This window comes from Mesoplodon mirus (assembly GCF_964341445.2).
Source record: "Mesoplodon mirus genome assembly, chromosome: 9".
Taxonomy (NCBI): Eukaryota; Metazoa; Chordata; class Mammalia; order Artiodactyla; family Ziphiidae; genus Mesoplodon; species Mesoplodon mirus.
This window is the reverse complement of record NC_138985.1, coordinates 56,241,860-56,256,830: the sequence shown is the minus strand read 5'-3', so window position 1 is coordinate 56,256,830 and position 14,971 is coordinate 56,241,860. Positions and strand designations below refer to the sequence as shown.

Below are 14,971 nucleotides of genomic sequence, written 5' to 3'. Positions count from 1 at the left end.
TCACCCATCTTGCTATTGCTAGAGTTCATACTTGACGTTGATGATACTAACAAGCGTAGGTCTTTGAGGGACTTTTTGTCTGGTTCTGGAGATAAATGCAAAACCTAATTTCAAGTGGTCTCGGCTGTGTTATCATAGAGATACAAGGGGGAACAGTGGAAGGGGTCAATGTGTGGAACAATGGAAGGGGTCAACAAATCTGCTTGGGGGTAAGTGTTGAAGCTCCAGAGATGCATCACAAAGAGTTAGTAATAATCACCTCCTGGACATTGGAGGGAAGACCAAGACAGACAGAAAAAAATAATGCACATTGCCTTTGAGGCATGTACCTACTGAGATTTTGGGTGGTTGTGCATTGTCCAAAATGCAAATTGAGGTAGAAGAGACAAGAAGTTAAGGGGTTTTATACTGAAATTTATAGGAAACTACAGATTTTTTTTTGGTGGAGAGAGGATAAACAGATGTATTTTTTAAATAAACATGAAACTACTAGAAATACAGAGCAAGACTGGTAGTAGTAGAAAGAACAGTCAAAAGGCTATTGTAGTACTCCAGGAGAGAGATGGCAATGGCCTGGATGAGGGCAGTGCAGAAAAGACAGAGGTGGATTTAAGACAGATTTTGGAGGAGGAATTGAAAGGACTTAGAGACCCCATAAGCTCTGATGGAAAAGATGAATTAAAGGTGGTACTGTGATATCCAACTGTGAACCTGTGTGTAAGGTGGTACCATAGGTGGGATGGAGAATGTAGTCAAAGGAGCAGATCTCAGCGGAAGGTGGGAGTTCTGCTTTGAACATGTCAAGTGAGAGGTGCCTGGGGGACATTCATGTTGGAATGTACAATACAGAATCTGGAGCCTAGAGGGGATATCTTGGCAGGAGACATCCATTTGTGGGTGATGATGGAAGACAGATGTAAATATTATCCAGAGTGGCATTTGATATGAGAAAAGATGAAGCTGAAGACAGAACTGCAAAGAATATCTTCATTAGGGTGAATTATTTTTTAAATCGAAAATAAATTTTAATTTGAGAGATTAACTCTGTTTTTCTATAGAAAAATTTTAAATATGTTATAAAAAGAATCCCTATCTGACATAGCCATACATAGACTTATATAAAAGTGACTAGGGCATTTGCTCTTAAGTTAAGGGCAATACATCTAAAACACAAAAAACCAAAAAAGAGCTTTTGTATCTCGCCAAGTCTGTTCACCAACAGTAGCACAGCAGTAAGTTTGATTTAGAATTGACTCTGTGTTCCTGCCATCCTTTTATCTTTTGGAAGCTAGTGTTCTATTCATTTCTAAGCCACTAATTATTTTATCAATTTCAACATTCACAATTTTTCACATTGGAATTGATGTATGTTATAGTTTAATTAGCAGTAATCAGTTTTCTTAGTGGTACATAAAGTAATTGTGTATCTTACAGTCTTTGGCCTGTTGGATTCGAAGTCATATGGTAATTCGAGAAGGATGTAGTGAGATGGCCCACTCTGCTCCCTGCTGTCCTTCCCCCCCTGACCTGACTTAGCGGTCCTCCATGAGGCCACAGCCCCCTTGTGAAAAGCCAGGAGCCGGGTGTCAAGGGCTCAGGCCAGGCACTCAAACCCTCTTATGCCGGGTTTTGCAGGCCCTGAGAGAGCCAGGGAAAGCAAGAACCCACTGACCTCATAAAACGCAAGCCCTTCTCTTCACAGAGGGCCACCCCATATCACTCGGGATTCTGGTTGCAAGCGGCAGGCACCCAGTCCAGTGGGATTTATTGGAAGGAAATCTGGTGCTGACACCACCTCTAGTGAGATTTATTGGAAGGACATCTGGTACTCACAGAATCAACAGGAGGCAGAAGGAACAGGTTTGGAAAAGGGCAAGGCCAAGGGAACCCAGACCGTGGAGCTCTGGAATAGTCTGGCCGGGATGTCAGACACCGCCGCATGTTGCCCCTCGTTAATCCTAACTGTCCCCTCAGCTTTGCCTCCTGGCTCCAGAGACAAAGCCCCTGTTAGGAGCAAAGCCCCTGTTAGGACACTGTCCAGATCCTGCCTGTGTCCTGGTCACCAGGAAATGGAGAGCAGGAAAATGTCTCTCCAGGGCATCAGGAGAATAAAGTAGGGTCCAGCAAGGCGCCAATACAACAGTAGCGCCAGGGGAACCCCGCCCCGCCAAGACAGAAAGGGGTTTTGATGTTATCTTGCCAACAGTGACGGACGGTCCCCTGCACTTCCTTTCCAAAGTCTCAAATTTGTGAGGCCATCAGAGCAGCTCAACACTCAGAGGACTGTGGCGTATTCAAATTGGCGACATTGACTTCATTCTAACTGGTGGAGGAAGCTAGCCTTTTGGGAGCTCATATAAGGGGTGAGGCCTTGTGCTAAGTGTGTTATGTATAATTGCTGCCAAACATGCAATTACTTGTGTTTAGACCTTGAGAAAATCTTAAGGAAGGAGGACAGGGATGAGCAAACTTTTTTCCAACTAGGGAGAAAGAAGGCAACAACTGCAGACGGTAGAATTTGGGTGCTAAATAAAATAATTTCTAAAAGATGCTATTGTTTGAAATTAGCCCCTTGGGCTGACAGGCAATTAACTTCTGCCAGTAGTTTAATTTCTCTTGTGTACCTGGTACAGGAAACTGTACATGGGTGGTAGTTTTTTTCCCTCCAATCTCAGAGGACATGTACCTGGGTATGAACTAGTAACACAACTCATATATCAGTTGTCTGTGGCGCTTCTACCGAAATCCTTTTCTTTAAAGTTATTTAACTGCTTTGAAAATGGTTCCAATTGCACCAGAAAGGAAACCAGAGTCTTAAAGAAAAATGTACTCTCTTTGCTGAGCAAGGCAAACATATCAGTATGCAGAGAAACAAACCAGTCTCTTGTGTTTTATTTCCTTAACAAATCCACTGAAACACTCACTTTCTGTCTTTAAAAGGATGATAGACAAAGAATTCTGTGGCCACTAAAAATTAATGCCTACAGCTGGTTTGTAACTACTTTAAAAAGGCAGGTACTGTTTTTTAAATTTATTTCTCTTTTATTCACAGTATCTCATTATGGGACTTTACACATATTATAAGAACTCATTTAAGAACTCATTGAAAAAAAAAAGAACTCATTGAAAACATACTCTCTGGGCAAGTATTTTCTATTTAAAGAATTAGATAACCTGCTATTTCCCCACCTACTTCAAAAATAAACTAACACACTTCTATCACAATCTAGCCCTTTTTATAGCCAGGCCCTTATAGAATAATATATTTCCTAAAAGCTCTAAGTGGCACTGTCTGTCATGACGTTGCTTTTGATTCTTCCAGGATTTTTTAAAACAAAAATCCTTATAGCTGAGAAAGGTGAGAACTTGATACTATTTAAAGCTGACTAGCCAAAGTCATTTGGTGAAACTGACTTCGTTTTAAGAACCAAAAAATTTGAATGTACAAACTAGGTGATTCTGATAAAAACACAATTGTTTTCCATAGTCAAATGAGCTGATAATAAAGTAATTTAGACCTTGACCTATTCCACCCTTTGGGTCTATGGAGTGAGATGGAAGAATCTATTTGTTGTTAGTTTTACTTCCCCAAGATCTTCCCGCGGCTCACGCCTTAACTCCTTGAAGTTTTTGCTCAGTGTGGCCCTTCCTGACCACTCTATTTAAAATTTCACCTCTTCCTCCCCTTATCAGCATGCCAAATGTCCCTTTTCAGCTTTCTCTGTCCCCATCCCACTTACCTGACACAGTGTATGTTTTGTTTATTTATTTGTTTGCAGTTTCTCTCCCCTAACTCATGGAAGCTCCGTGACATGAGCACAGAATTTTTTTTTTTTTTGTCTGTCTTTTTCCCTGTCCTGTGCCTGGCACCTGGCACATAGTAAGTGCTCAGTAAATATTTTCTGACATACAAGCTAAGGCAACATTTGTTTGACGGTTTCTCTGTATGGATGTTTGCAACTCTCCTGGTGGTTTAAAAAGCAATTTCACATCAATACTTTTGTTTATTCTCACAATAAATTTGTGTTTTAAGACAGGGTTATTATCCCAATTCAGCAGATGAGGAAAAAGGCCTCAGAGAGTTTCTACGAACTATGTAAAGTCAGGGGCTGGCAAGAGGTAGACTCCAGCCTTGAACTCAGACCAATTACTTCCCTTGAAATGCTGCTCCCACCCAAGCTGCGAATCTGTCTGGCTGAAGGAATACAGCAATGCTTTGTAGTGAATGTTGCTGGTCAGGTCTCAGGAGAGTGTATTCCACAAAGTAAATAAGAATAGAGTGTGGGTGTGGCATATATAGTTTTGATAAATAAAGCAACCCATCTGTTTAGCTCTCAAGGGTGTGAAACCTAACTTCTCCTCAGCTGAGTGTTACATGCGCTGACCTCCGGGAATTGGGAGAGCGAACCATGTGGTGTCCACCTCTGAGCGCCTCCACACGCCCCTCCTTACCCTGCAGCTGAGCAGCGCACCTGCTGTGCTTCAGGCTTTTCCCCACGGCATTTCCATTTCATGACAGCTGCGGGTAGGGAGGTAGTATGCGTAATGGTTAAAGATCAGATCAGATCAAAACATGCAGAACCAGGGCCTCCCTGGTGGCGCAGTGGTTGAGAGTCCGCCCGCCTGCCAATGCAGGAGATACAGGTTCGTGCCCCGGTCCGGGAGGATCCCACATGCCGCGGAGCGGCTGGGCCCGTGAGCCATGGCCGCTGGGCCTGTGCGTCCGGAGCCTGTGCTCCGCGACGGGAGAGGCCACAACAGTGAGAGGCCCGCGTACCGCAAAACAAAACAAAACAAACAAAACAAACAAAAAAAACCATGCAGAACCAGACAAAACCTGCAGCTCAACGTGGTTGGGAGTTTCTTTGGGGGAAGTTACTCCGTCTCCTCATCTATAAAATTAGGTTGGTGGTACCAAGTTCAGATAAATAAATTAGATGATACAAGTAAAGCATTCATCACTGCTTTAGTTGTTATTATTGTATATCTCATTATCTCTTCTACTAGATTATAAGATCATAGAAGGTAAGGCACACTACTGGCTTTATTAGTTTGCTAGGGCTGCCATAACAATGTCCTATAAACTGGGCAGTTTAAACGGTAGAAATTGAATGTCTCACAGTTATGGAAGCTAGAATTCCAAGATCAAGATGTTGGCAGGGTTGGTTCCTTCTGAGGGCTATGAGGGAGAATCTGTTCTATGTCTCTGGTGGTTTACTGGCAAGCCTTGGCACTTCTCAGCTTGTAGAAGCATCCCCCAGTCTTTGCCTTCATCTTCAATGGCATTCTCCCTGCATGTGAATCTGTGTTTAAATCTCCCCTTTTTATAAAGACACTAGTCATGCTGGACTTGGTGCCCGCACTACTCCAGCACGCCCTCATCTTAAACTAACTATATCTGCAATGACACTATTTCCGAATAAGGTCACATTCTGAGGTACTGGGGGTTAGGATTTCAACATACAAATTTGGGGAGGGGGACACAGTTCAACCCATAAGGTGGGCTTTGTCACCTTTGCATTTGTTGTATTTACTTGTATTTAGTAAGTGCCAGGGAACGGCTGCTGAATCCATTGGATTTAAATACTTGTCTCTAGAAGGTTCAGAGATGGAGCTACTTCCCAGCAGATTAGTGGCCTTTTGAAAATTGCCTCTGCATCCAAGGTTTACCAGGAGAGGAAACTTCCCTCTCGCTAGTGCCTCGCTGGGCTTTGTGTTAGGTCTTTGGGTCAGGAAGATACATCATGTTGAGGTGAATATTTTGTTCAGTACCTTCCAAGCTGGTTTTTAATGGGAAGATAGCAGAGATATCTTTATATATAAAGATTTACATGTGTTATTTATAACTTAACATGTTGAAGGTCTATTTGTCTAAAGATCTGGGTAACAGTGTACTTTTCAAAATTTTAAGTGCACATTTTTGTCTCACAGGTATGTGTTAGTAATAATGCGTTAGTAATAACTGTGTTAATGTGTTAATAATAAATGACAGTTTTCCTCAAAAGTGTTTTACATTCTTTCCAATATGTATTTAGTGTGATTATAAGGTAATGATGTTGGTTCCATAATCTACACGCATGCATATAGATTACTGTATTTCAATATCTAAATTGCAATACTATACTTTACATATCCATATTTTTAAAATGGATATTCCTTCCGCAAATCACTTGCTTAATATAATGAAGACCTTTTAGAGCTGCTTTTCAGGCTATACGTATTTGTTTGGGCATTTAAATATGCATATATAATGCATTCTCTAAGTGGTTAGAGCTGAAATTTTGAGTTACTATAAATCTCAGAATTTATTGTGATGGAAATGGGACTCTCCATAGAGCTTTGGATCTTATAGAACATCTGTAAATATCAATATTTGTTGAATGAATGAATATATGAATGAATGATGGGGGTGGAGGAAGTGAAGTCATTTCTTTTGAACTCCATTTGAGCCAATGAAATCAATATAATACTTGAGTGAAGGTAATATATTTAAAAACCATGGGAGCAAGTTTTGATTTTTTATACTGTTTTATTCCTGTAAGTTGGATTTTCTTGTGACACTTTGTCTTGCCCCTCCATCCTCTACACCGTGACTGATGATTTCAAGCACTCTGCACTGAAAGGGACCTCCAAGAAAGGCAGTTTGGGAGGAGAGAGAGAGAGTAGGAGCACATTTGCGTGGGGCAGGAAGGGCACTGTAACATCTGGCGGTGGTGGCCGACTGGTACCGTTTGTTAGTGCTCATTAAATTCACATTAATGCATGAACTGCTCTGAATGTGTAAATGCCATTTCAGGTTGGTTGCTTTCTCCCAGGCCAATGGCAATGACTTTTGGGGCCCTACCCCAGGTTGTTTACTTGCCAGTGGCATTTGACCTGGGGTCAGACCTGTATTTAACCCTTTCCTGTAGGTCAAAACCAAATTAATTTGGTGAGAATGAAATTGGAAATGAGTCGTCTGTACAGCAGGTGTCCCCTGTGGAGAATGTGCTACAGGTGGAAACATTTTAAGATCTGTTCCTGGCCCATCTCCGAAGAAGCTTCAGAGGTCAGAGAGGCAATTCCAAGACATCCCATGTGGTGAGGGCCTGGAGATGGATGTAGCAGGTGCCGACTCGGGGCAGTTTTCTCAGAAGCGCCGGGTACTTTCAAAGAGGCCCTTTTTGGAGATAATGTATTCACATATTCCTGAACGTATATCTTGGCATTCATCGTGGACTGATTTACTTAGAAGCCGCCCTAAATGATTGGAACTTTACCCTCTGCCCCCATCTCCCACCATCAGCCAGACACTTTGATTTGAAGGAAAGAATATAATGCATTTTTCTCTTTCTTTTTTCTAGAGGATGAGGATGATGAGGAAATGGTAGAACCTAAAGTTGGCCAGGATTCAGAACTGGAAAATCAAGACAAAACACAGGAGGTGAAGGAAGGTATGGTGTGGGAGCTAAATTGAGTCATCATTTTATTGCTGTCTTTTTAACCAACCTAAGGGACTATCGAGGTAAGTAAAAATTAAATGTATACCTCCTGCGTGGAAGGTTTTCTGTGATTGATCAATACATGACATTTAGCAACATAAACTGTAATCCTTTATTTTTTTGACTGACAGAGGCAAATAAAATACGAACCATCCACAAGTCCAGCAACAAGTCCAGTCACATTTCCAGTAAAATTATTACTAAATAGCAGTAAAATAAGACACTTGTTATCCATTGACGTGTTATCTAGTTCACGCCATCATATATTCCCAATGATAACAGTAAAGGAAAGGAGCAGGTATAATTATTATGTCACTAAATTCTGAGGTTTATTCGTGTGATCTACAGAGAAACATTAACCGTGATCATCACTATTAACTAGACTATTAAAAGTTTTCCTCCACACTCTGCCCATAGCAGAAGGAGCAGCCTTTACATGCTCCAGTGATAACAATGACTAGTATTTATTAGGGGCTTACTAGGTACTTGGCTCTCTCCTTAACACTCCAGAGATAATATGTACCCTTCGCAACATCCTTTTGAAGCAGATACTATTATTTTCCCTATTTTATAGATCGAGAAATAGGAAAAGAGAGGTTTAAAAATGTACCCATGGATACACAATGTGTAAGTACACGATCCAGGATTTGGAGTTGACTCCAAAGCCTATACACTTGCCCACAAAGCCATCCTCCTGTAATAGCACTGGATTTCAAAAAAACAAGAAAACAATAATGAAAAAAGAAAAGAAAGGGGAAGGCAAGAAATGCTATAGCTGATGTTTCCCTAAAAATCTAATTTTGTGTCCCTTTGAGATTTTCAGCCTATGGAGAAAAAGAGAATTTTGAGATTGTCATTCTTATTGAGAAATGGAGTGTCCATGAGAATGGAGTGTAGATTAAAAAGATTCTTCCATATTTCCTACTAAATGTCCCAAGTTTAGAACAACGTAAGTCTAATTAGAATTTCATTTGATTTTTAAATTTTCGATTTGCCCGTGGCTCTGGCAAAGTGCATGGCACATGGTTGTCCCCGGGGACTTCGTAGGAGTGAGTATGTACTGGTCATAGGTACTCACCTCAACCTGCCCAGGCATTGAGTGAGGTGGATTACTGTTAAGTTCTAGGGTATGGCCGTAGGCAGGCAGAAGATTCAGCATCTTTAACAGTAGCGTCCACAGAAGGCACAAGTTACTCTTTCTGAGAGATTCTAAAAGGATTTGATTGAAGCAAGTTCACATTTAAACCTCCTACTAAGAACATGTATATATTTAAGCTGGTGAATAGAATATCATTAACACAGGTGTAGCAAGAGACAAAATAAGTCAAAGTTTACTAAAATACCCTCACCCTCTTTTTTTTTTTTTTTTTGCAAAATATCCTTAAGATGTACTGGGTGATAGGAGCCAGGGTGTATTTTGTGTGTCTTGGCACGGATTCCCTCCTGCCCCCCAGCCCCAATCTCCAAATTCTCTTCTCTGGCAAAGCATTGCAACCTCCTTCTTAAGTTCTGAGCAAAAACACCCTCTAGTTTTAACTCTCACTCATGCTTCATGGAATTGATTAAAGTCCTCTTAAAAGTCCAAGAGAAGTTTGAAAGTGCATTTCCTGTTACTGCCGCGCCGTGCATCTTAAGTCTCTATTAATGGCTTTTCTGCAAATTAGCACATAATGGGTTAAAAGCATGTTTATGTTGGCATCAAACTCTCTCTGGCTATTTTTTTTTTTTAAGCAAGACAGTATTTTGCAAACTTTTTAGAGAATCTCTAGCAGATACAATCGTGGCGCCATTCATACAGCTGCATGGTAGTCAGGGCTGTGTCAGCACTTCCATAGGAACCCTGAGTTTCAGGGATTTATTACTTAGCCATAAACATTTGCTCTGGGCTGAAACTTGACATACACAGTTTCAAACCAGGGAACACATTTTTGAGAAATCTGGCCTTTTTTGGAGTTAAAAAAAAAATGCTGAGGGGGAGATGGGAAAAAAATCAGTGCTCACTAGCTTTTGACATTTTTGCCCATGTGACATCAAAAATGCATTAAACAGTAAAGAAATATGAGTTTGATTTATTACTCTTCTCACTCTTTTTTCCACAACAGAGTAGGGAAAACAGCAGGTAGCTTTTAGCTTTCAATAAAATTTTAGGAAATTTCTATATGTGAGTGTCCTAGTATCTTCATGTTTAGAGATTTAAAGCAACAGAATCGGAAACGTGACTCTTGTAAATGCACATTAACTCATAAACCTCACATTAACTTCAGAGAAGGACATCATTCTTTATTAGTTTGGTTTGGTTTTCTTGCCCTTGTTTTTGAACTGATTTCACTGTAAAATTCAGTAAGAGCTACTGTCCCTATTTAATCTGATTTAATATTTAAGTTATGTGGGTTTACTTATTTATTTTTTAATCTTTTTGATATATTCTTGAAAAATATTTAAAAGATGTAATTTTTATATTGAAATTAAAGCTACATCATTGAAACAAGGCAAGACATTTCTGAAATGGATTTTTTTTTTTTTTTTTTTTTTTTTTTGCTGTACGCGGGCCTCTCACTGTTGTGGCCTCTCCCGTTGCGGAGCACAGGCTCCGGACGCACAGGCTCAGCGGCCATGGCTCACGGGCCCAGCCGCTCCGCGGCACATGGGATCCTCCCAGACCGGGGCACGAACCCGTATCCCCTGCATCGGCAGGCAGACTCTCAACCACTGCGCCACCAGGGAGGCCCTGAAATGGATATTTTAAAAATTACTTTTGACCTAAAGATGAGATTGTAAAATACTCAATATAAATTGTAGATTCCATTACGGATTTTACATTTTTACAGAAAAAAAAAAAATCCAGGAACTCTAGAAATCAAAAGATATAGTGTCTAGTAAATAGAGTAAATCAAAAAGAAATTGAGGGCCTCCCTGGTGGCGCAGTGGTTGAGAGTCCGCCTGCCGATGCAGGGGATACGGGTTCGTGCCCCGGTCTGGGAGGATCCCATATGCCGCGGAGCGGCTGGGCCCGTGAGCCATGGCCGCTGGGCCTGCGCATCCGGAGCCTGTGCTCCGCAACGGGAGAGGCCACAACAGTGAGAGGCCCGCATACCGCAAAAAAAAAAAAAAAAAAAAAGAAATTGAAAAAGTACACATTCAGGTCAATAAGAAAACTTAAGAAGCATAACAAATAGGATAGAATCAACATGAGAGACACATAAAAAAGTATTTTCAGGTACAATACCAAGACAAATTAACATTTCTATAATAAAAAGAATTAAAAGTAGACCCTAAAATAAAATTCATACTAGATTTTAATTTTGCAGGCCATGAATTCATAGAATTAGGCAGTTCTCTAAACTTTTGAGTTTCATGACTCTAGTACATTGTTTTCATGCTTGTTATTCAAGCTAAATATAAACTGTTCAGGTAAATTTTGGTAAGTTTGAAAATTGTTCTGTCATTGGCTCATATGTAAGTCATATCCATGTGTACTACTTTTCCTGAAGAATCTTTATTTCTTAAAAAAAGTCACTTTAAATGCATAAAATATTGTTAGCTCTTGGCAGAAATACTCCATGTTGCAAAAACAAACAACAAACCTGCTATAATAGCAATTTCTGCTTAACTTGTAAGAAAAATCAAACATTATCATTGCCCTTGTTTTGCTCTGTTACGCCTGTTGCTATTAAATTACTTCCTACCTTTTTATGCAGAGAAGATGTTGAAAATAATTCTTTAGGTTCCAGGGATAGGGAAAAGCTGAAGAAACAGAGATTTTAGGGAGAATTTGTGGTCTCTCCTGGAGTAATACAATTCTGATTTTAATTGTTTATGCTTATGTTTTAAATTTTGTGGACTCCATTAATCAACTAATTTTTTTTCATGAAATATGATGTCTGGAGAGGTTTTACCTCCAAATACAGATTTTGGTTGTGGTTCCTGGATACTCCATTATGTTTTCATTACATTGTAATAACACATCAATTTAAAGACTTTTAAATATGAGAGGTTTGGGGTTTTAGTGAAAATAACTATAGCTCTGTTTAACTCCTGAGTTGAATATTGTTTATGACTTTTAAAAAGTACTCATCTGCACATGCATCTTATTATTTTGTGCTAACAAATCATGTCATTTGATCCCTGTTAGACATCAAAGCTTAATATAAAATATGTTCTTTGTTTTGCTTCAGTAGCAATTTAATTTCAAGCCAAATATTGTATTGCCAAACATAATATCTGGAGACGCTACTGCTTCACTTACCTGAACTTGGCCTCTGCAAATACACTTTGATCAGCCATTTATGTTTCTCTTAGAGAAGAAGTTGTATGTCTTGAAAGCTGAGATCAAAATGACAGTAAGCTACAGGGAAGAAAAAGATTACAGAAAATTACACAGGGACTGTTTTTTATTCAAGGTAATGGACCTGTAAGGAAATATACAGGTGGAATACAAGTAGCTCAAAAAGATAAACAGAGAATAGAATAGATATTTTTAAAATGTAAAAACAGGAATAAAGGGAAAAAATTCCTATTTCTCTGCTTAATTTCAGGTGTGTCTCAAGTCATCCATCAGCAGTGACAAAAGCCGAATGAAGCTTTTAATATAAGACATTCTTCTTGGTCCTGTAGCGTCCTTGTTTAGTGAAGTTTATTTATTTATATAACAGTACTGACCAAAACAAAAGGACCCTAGCATTTTCCCCTTTACCTAGTTACATTTAGTAGTTTTACCGTTTTCTTGAACTTATATCAAGGTGAAAAAATTCAAATGCCTCATTTATGGGTGTTTTAGAAAGTAGACAAATTATATATAACTGTTAATTATTGAATGCTGAACTATTTGTCAGTATATTTAAGTCTTAAACCAGACTTAAAGTTTAGGTATCATTGCCTCATTTTATGGATAACACTGCGGCTTAGAGAGCTTTCACTGATTAAAGAATCCAAGCTAGGAAATGGCGGAGTAACTTTTGGATTCCAGGTTGGTTTTATAGAGTTCTTGTTATTTACAGTTTACACATTGCCCACTTCACCATTTCTCAAAGTAGTGTCTGTGCAGCATTGCTCAGCAGATGTTGATGGAGGTTTTTGGAGAGTCCCAATACACATGGGCACATTTAGGGCTCTGGAGACTTCAGCAACAAAGAAATATTTCCGGCTATATTTACGGCTGCTAGAAACACTGGGGTAAACTGTATTTGGAGATAATCTCTGCTGTAGTGGATGAATCATGTTTTTCCATCTCTCAAGGTGTGAATCAACTATGACATAATCATTCTAATTTCTTGTACAAATACAGACCCTGGAGTCTTTCCAGACCCTTCTGTCTTTCAGTCTGGGGCAGGGGAGGGGAGGCCAGAAGGGGAGAGACATTATGAACATTAAAACTTGAGATCTACTTCGATGGCTCTGCAGGAGGGCTTCTTGACAGTTCAGATTTCTCAGGACAGTGGCTTCAAGATACCATCAATCAAATCAAATAACACTTCCATAAAACATTATGCTATAGGTGGCTGTACCTAAATGATTCCTCTGACCATGTGGCCAGCTAGAAATCAGTCCTGGTTATGAGGATGGTTGTGGAAGTGTTTGGGACATCCTGTGGGTGAGTCATTCCACCAGGGACCCCTATGGTTTTAATGCACTACCCTCCTCTTGTAGCTTAAACTCCAGGAGCTTCTGGTTCTACTGGAAGGGTAATTGATCAAACGTTTATTGAAGTCTCTCTGCACAAAAGTTGAACTGGGGTTCCTGAAGAACCACAAAGGTTCAGCTGACAGTTTCTGCCCTTAGGGATTTCTCACTCTGGGGGATTCCTAATCCTTCCTCTATAGTTTTCTGTAAACCCTGCTACTGAAGGAACAGTTTATATAACCTAATCATGACTCTGAGGTGAGCTGACTTTCAGACACTATGACATATTGCTAGTTATTTAATCTCTCTTTGCCTTATTTTGTATCTTCAAATTTAGTCTTATAAGATTAATCATGCTGGAAAAGTAAGGCATAGTAACAATTATGAGGTGTCTTATAGCATTTATTTGTTCCATGTGTTTGTTTAAAAGCAGACGATATCTTGGGTAAAGGTGGGTTTGGAAGGACACATTTCAGTTTTTGAGGAGAATCTATATAACAATCAATCAGCTTTATCAAGTAACTATCTAAAATAAAACGAATTTATCAGTAGAAAGAGGAAAGGTGCTATCTAGATCATATTATAGATAGTTCTTAATTATTTAGGATGCACAGCTTTACAATCTAATATACATGGTTTTATAGATTTCTCTATTATGTACTATTTGAGCTGTTTTTCAAGTTCAGTTCTAAAGAAAATAACGTTCAGAACTCATTGTTAAAACACACCAATCATTTTCATTTGTAATATTTTTCAACTCTTCAAAATAGTAATTAGTCCAGATATGAAATCTTTTTGTAACATTGTCAGTGAAGACATCTGCAAAAACCTTTGGTGTGAACTTAAGAGTAATTTAGAATTAATATTAACAATGGTTTATTTCACTGTGTCTTATCACTCTTTTGATAAGCAATGTCTTTCAAGAGTTGGATTCCTCTTGAAATGTTTTAATTATCCCTTTTTTTTTTTTTTCTTTCCCAACAATCTCTTTTACATAAGTAGCTCCTCCAAGGGAGCTGACAGAGGAAGAAAAACAGCAGATCCTTCACTCAGAGGAATTTCTCATCTTTTTTGATCGGACAATACGGGTAATTGAAAGAGCGCTGGCAGAAGACTCCGATATCTTCTTTGACTATAGTGGTCGAGAGTTAGAGGAAAAAGATGGGTTAGTTTCTTGTGTGCATTTAAACAAATACTGTGATAAGTTATCTGTTGATTCTAAATTCACTTATGTTTTGAGTAGGCAAGTTCCAAGCCTAACAAATCAGAGGAGAATGAAATTCCAGAGCTGATCTTGCTGAACAGCTTTGACTAAGGGCTTTGGTTATGACTTCTGGCTTAGAGTTTCCTTGTAATTATCATGTGCTTCCATGAAATGCTTTTGAACTTGATATCTGGGGAACAGTCCAGGTGATAGAGACTGGCAGAGTCATGTACATTGTCCTCTGAGAAAACATAAGCAGCAAAAGGAGATTTGTGTTATATCCAGTAGATCTATTTTTGATGTCTAAGCAAACAGGAAGCCGAAGAAAATAAACATGAGATATGGGAGACCTTAACTGATGTGGGAGACAACAAACAGAGACTGGGAACTCTTTCCTCTTTTGATGCCATAAGATTATGTGTATGTGCCTTTTAGGAAATACAAGTGCCATTTACTTTTAACTAACCATTAGAAGTAAATGGCCCCAAGTGACTTTCCCTGTGACTGCAACATATGTATTATATTCGGCAGGGGCTGTCAACCATCTTCATGTGGATAATTGGAGGCACTTTATGAGCTTTGTGAGAGATATAGCTGGTTTTTAGCCACCAATTTCTTTTGGCCAAGAACAATATGAAAAGATGAGATTACCTGCCTTTTTCATTAG

The 14,971-nt window shown here is 39.3% G+C and overlaps 1 protein-coding gene across 13 annotated transcripts in view; it reads left to right on the top strand.

Moving 5' to 3' along the window:
• Nucleotides 1-14,971, top strand: part of DYNC1I1 (dynein cytoplasmic 1 intermediate chain 1) — a 483,164-nt gene that overhangs the window by 336,987 nt on the left and 131,206 nt on the right. For 9 of the 13 annotated variants that reach the window (XM_082632163.1, XM_082632153.1, XM_082632151.1 and 6 more), the window contains 2 exons: nucleotides 7,344-7,433; nucleotides 14,100-14,265. In XM_082632163.1, coding sequence (XP_082488289.1) covers nucleotides 7,344-7,433; nucleotides 14,100-14,265 — 256 coding nt within the window. The remainder of the gene's footprint in view (nucleotides 1-7,343; nucleotides 7,434-14,099; nucleotides 14,266-14,971) is intronic. The other 4 variants (XM_082632152.1, XM_082632154.1, XM_082632158.1 and 1 more) reach the window with 1 other exon arrangement.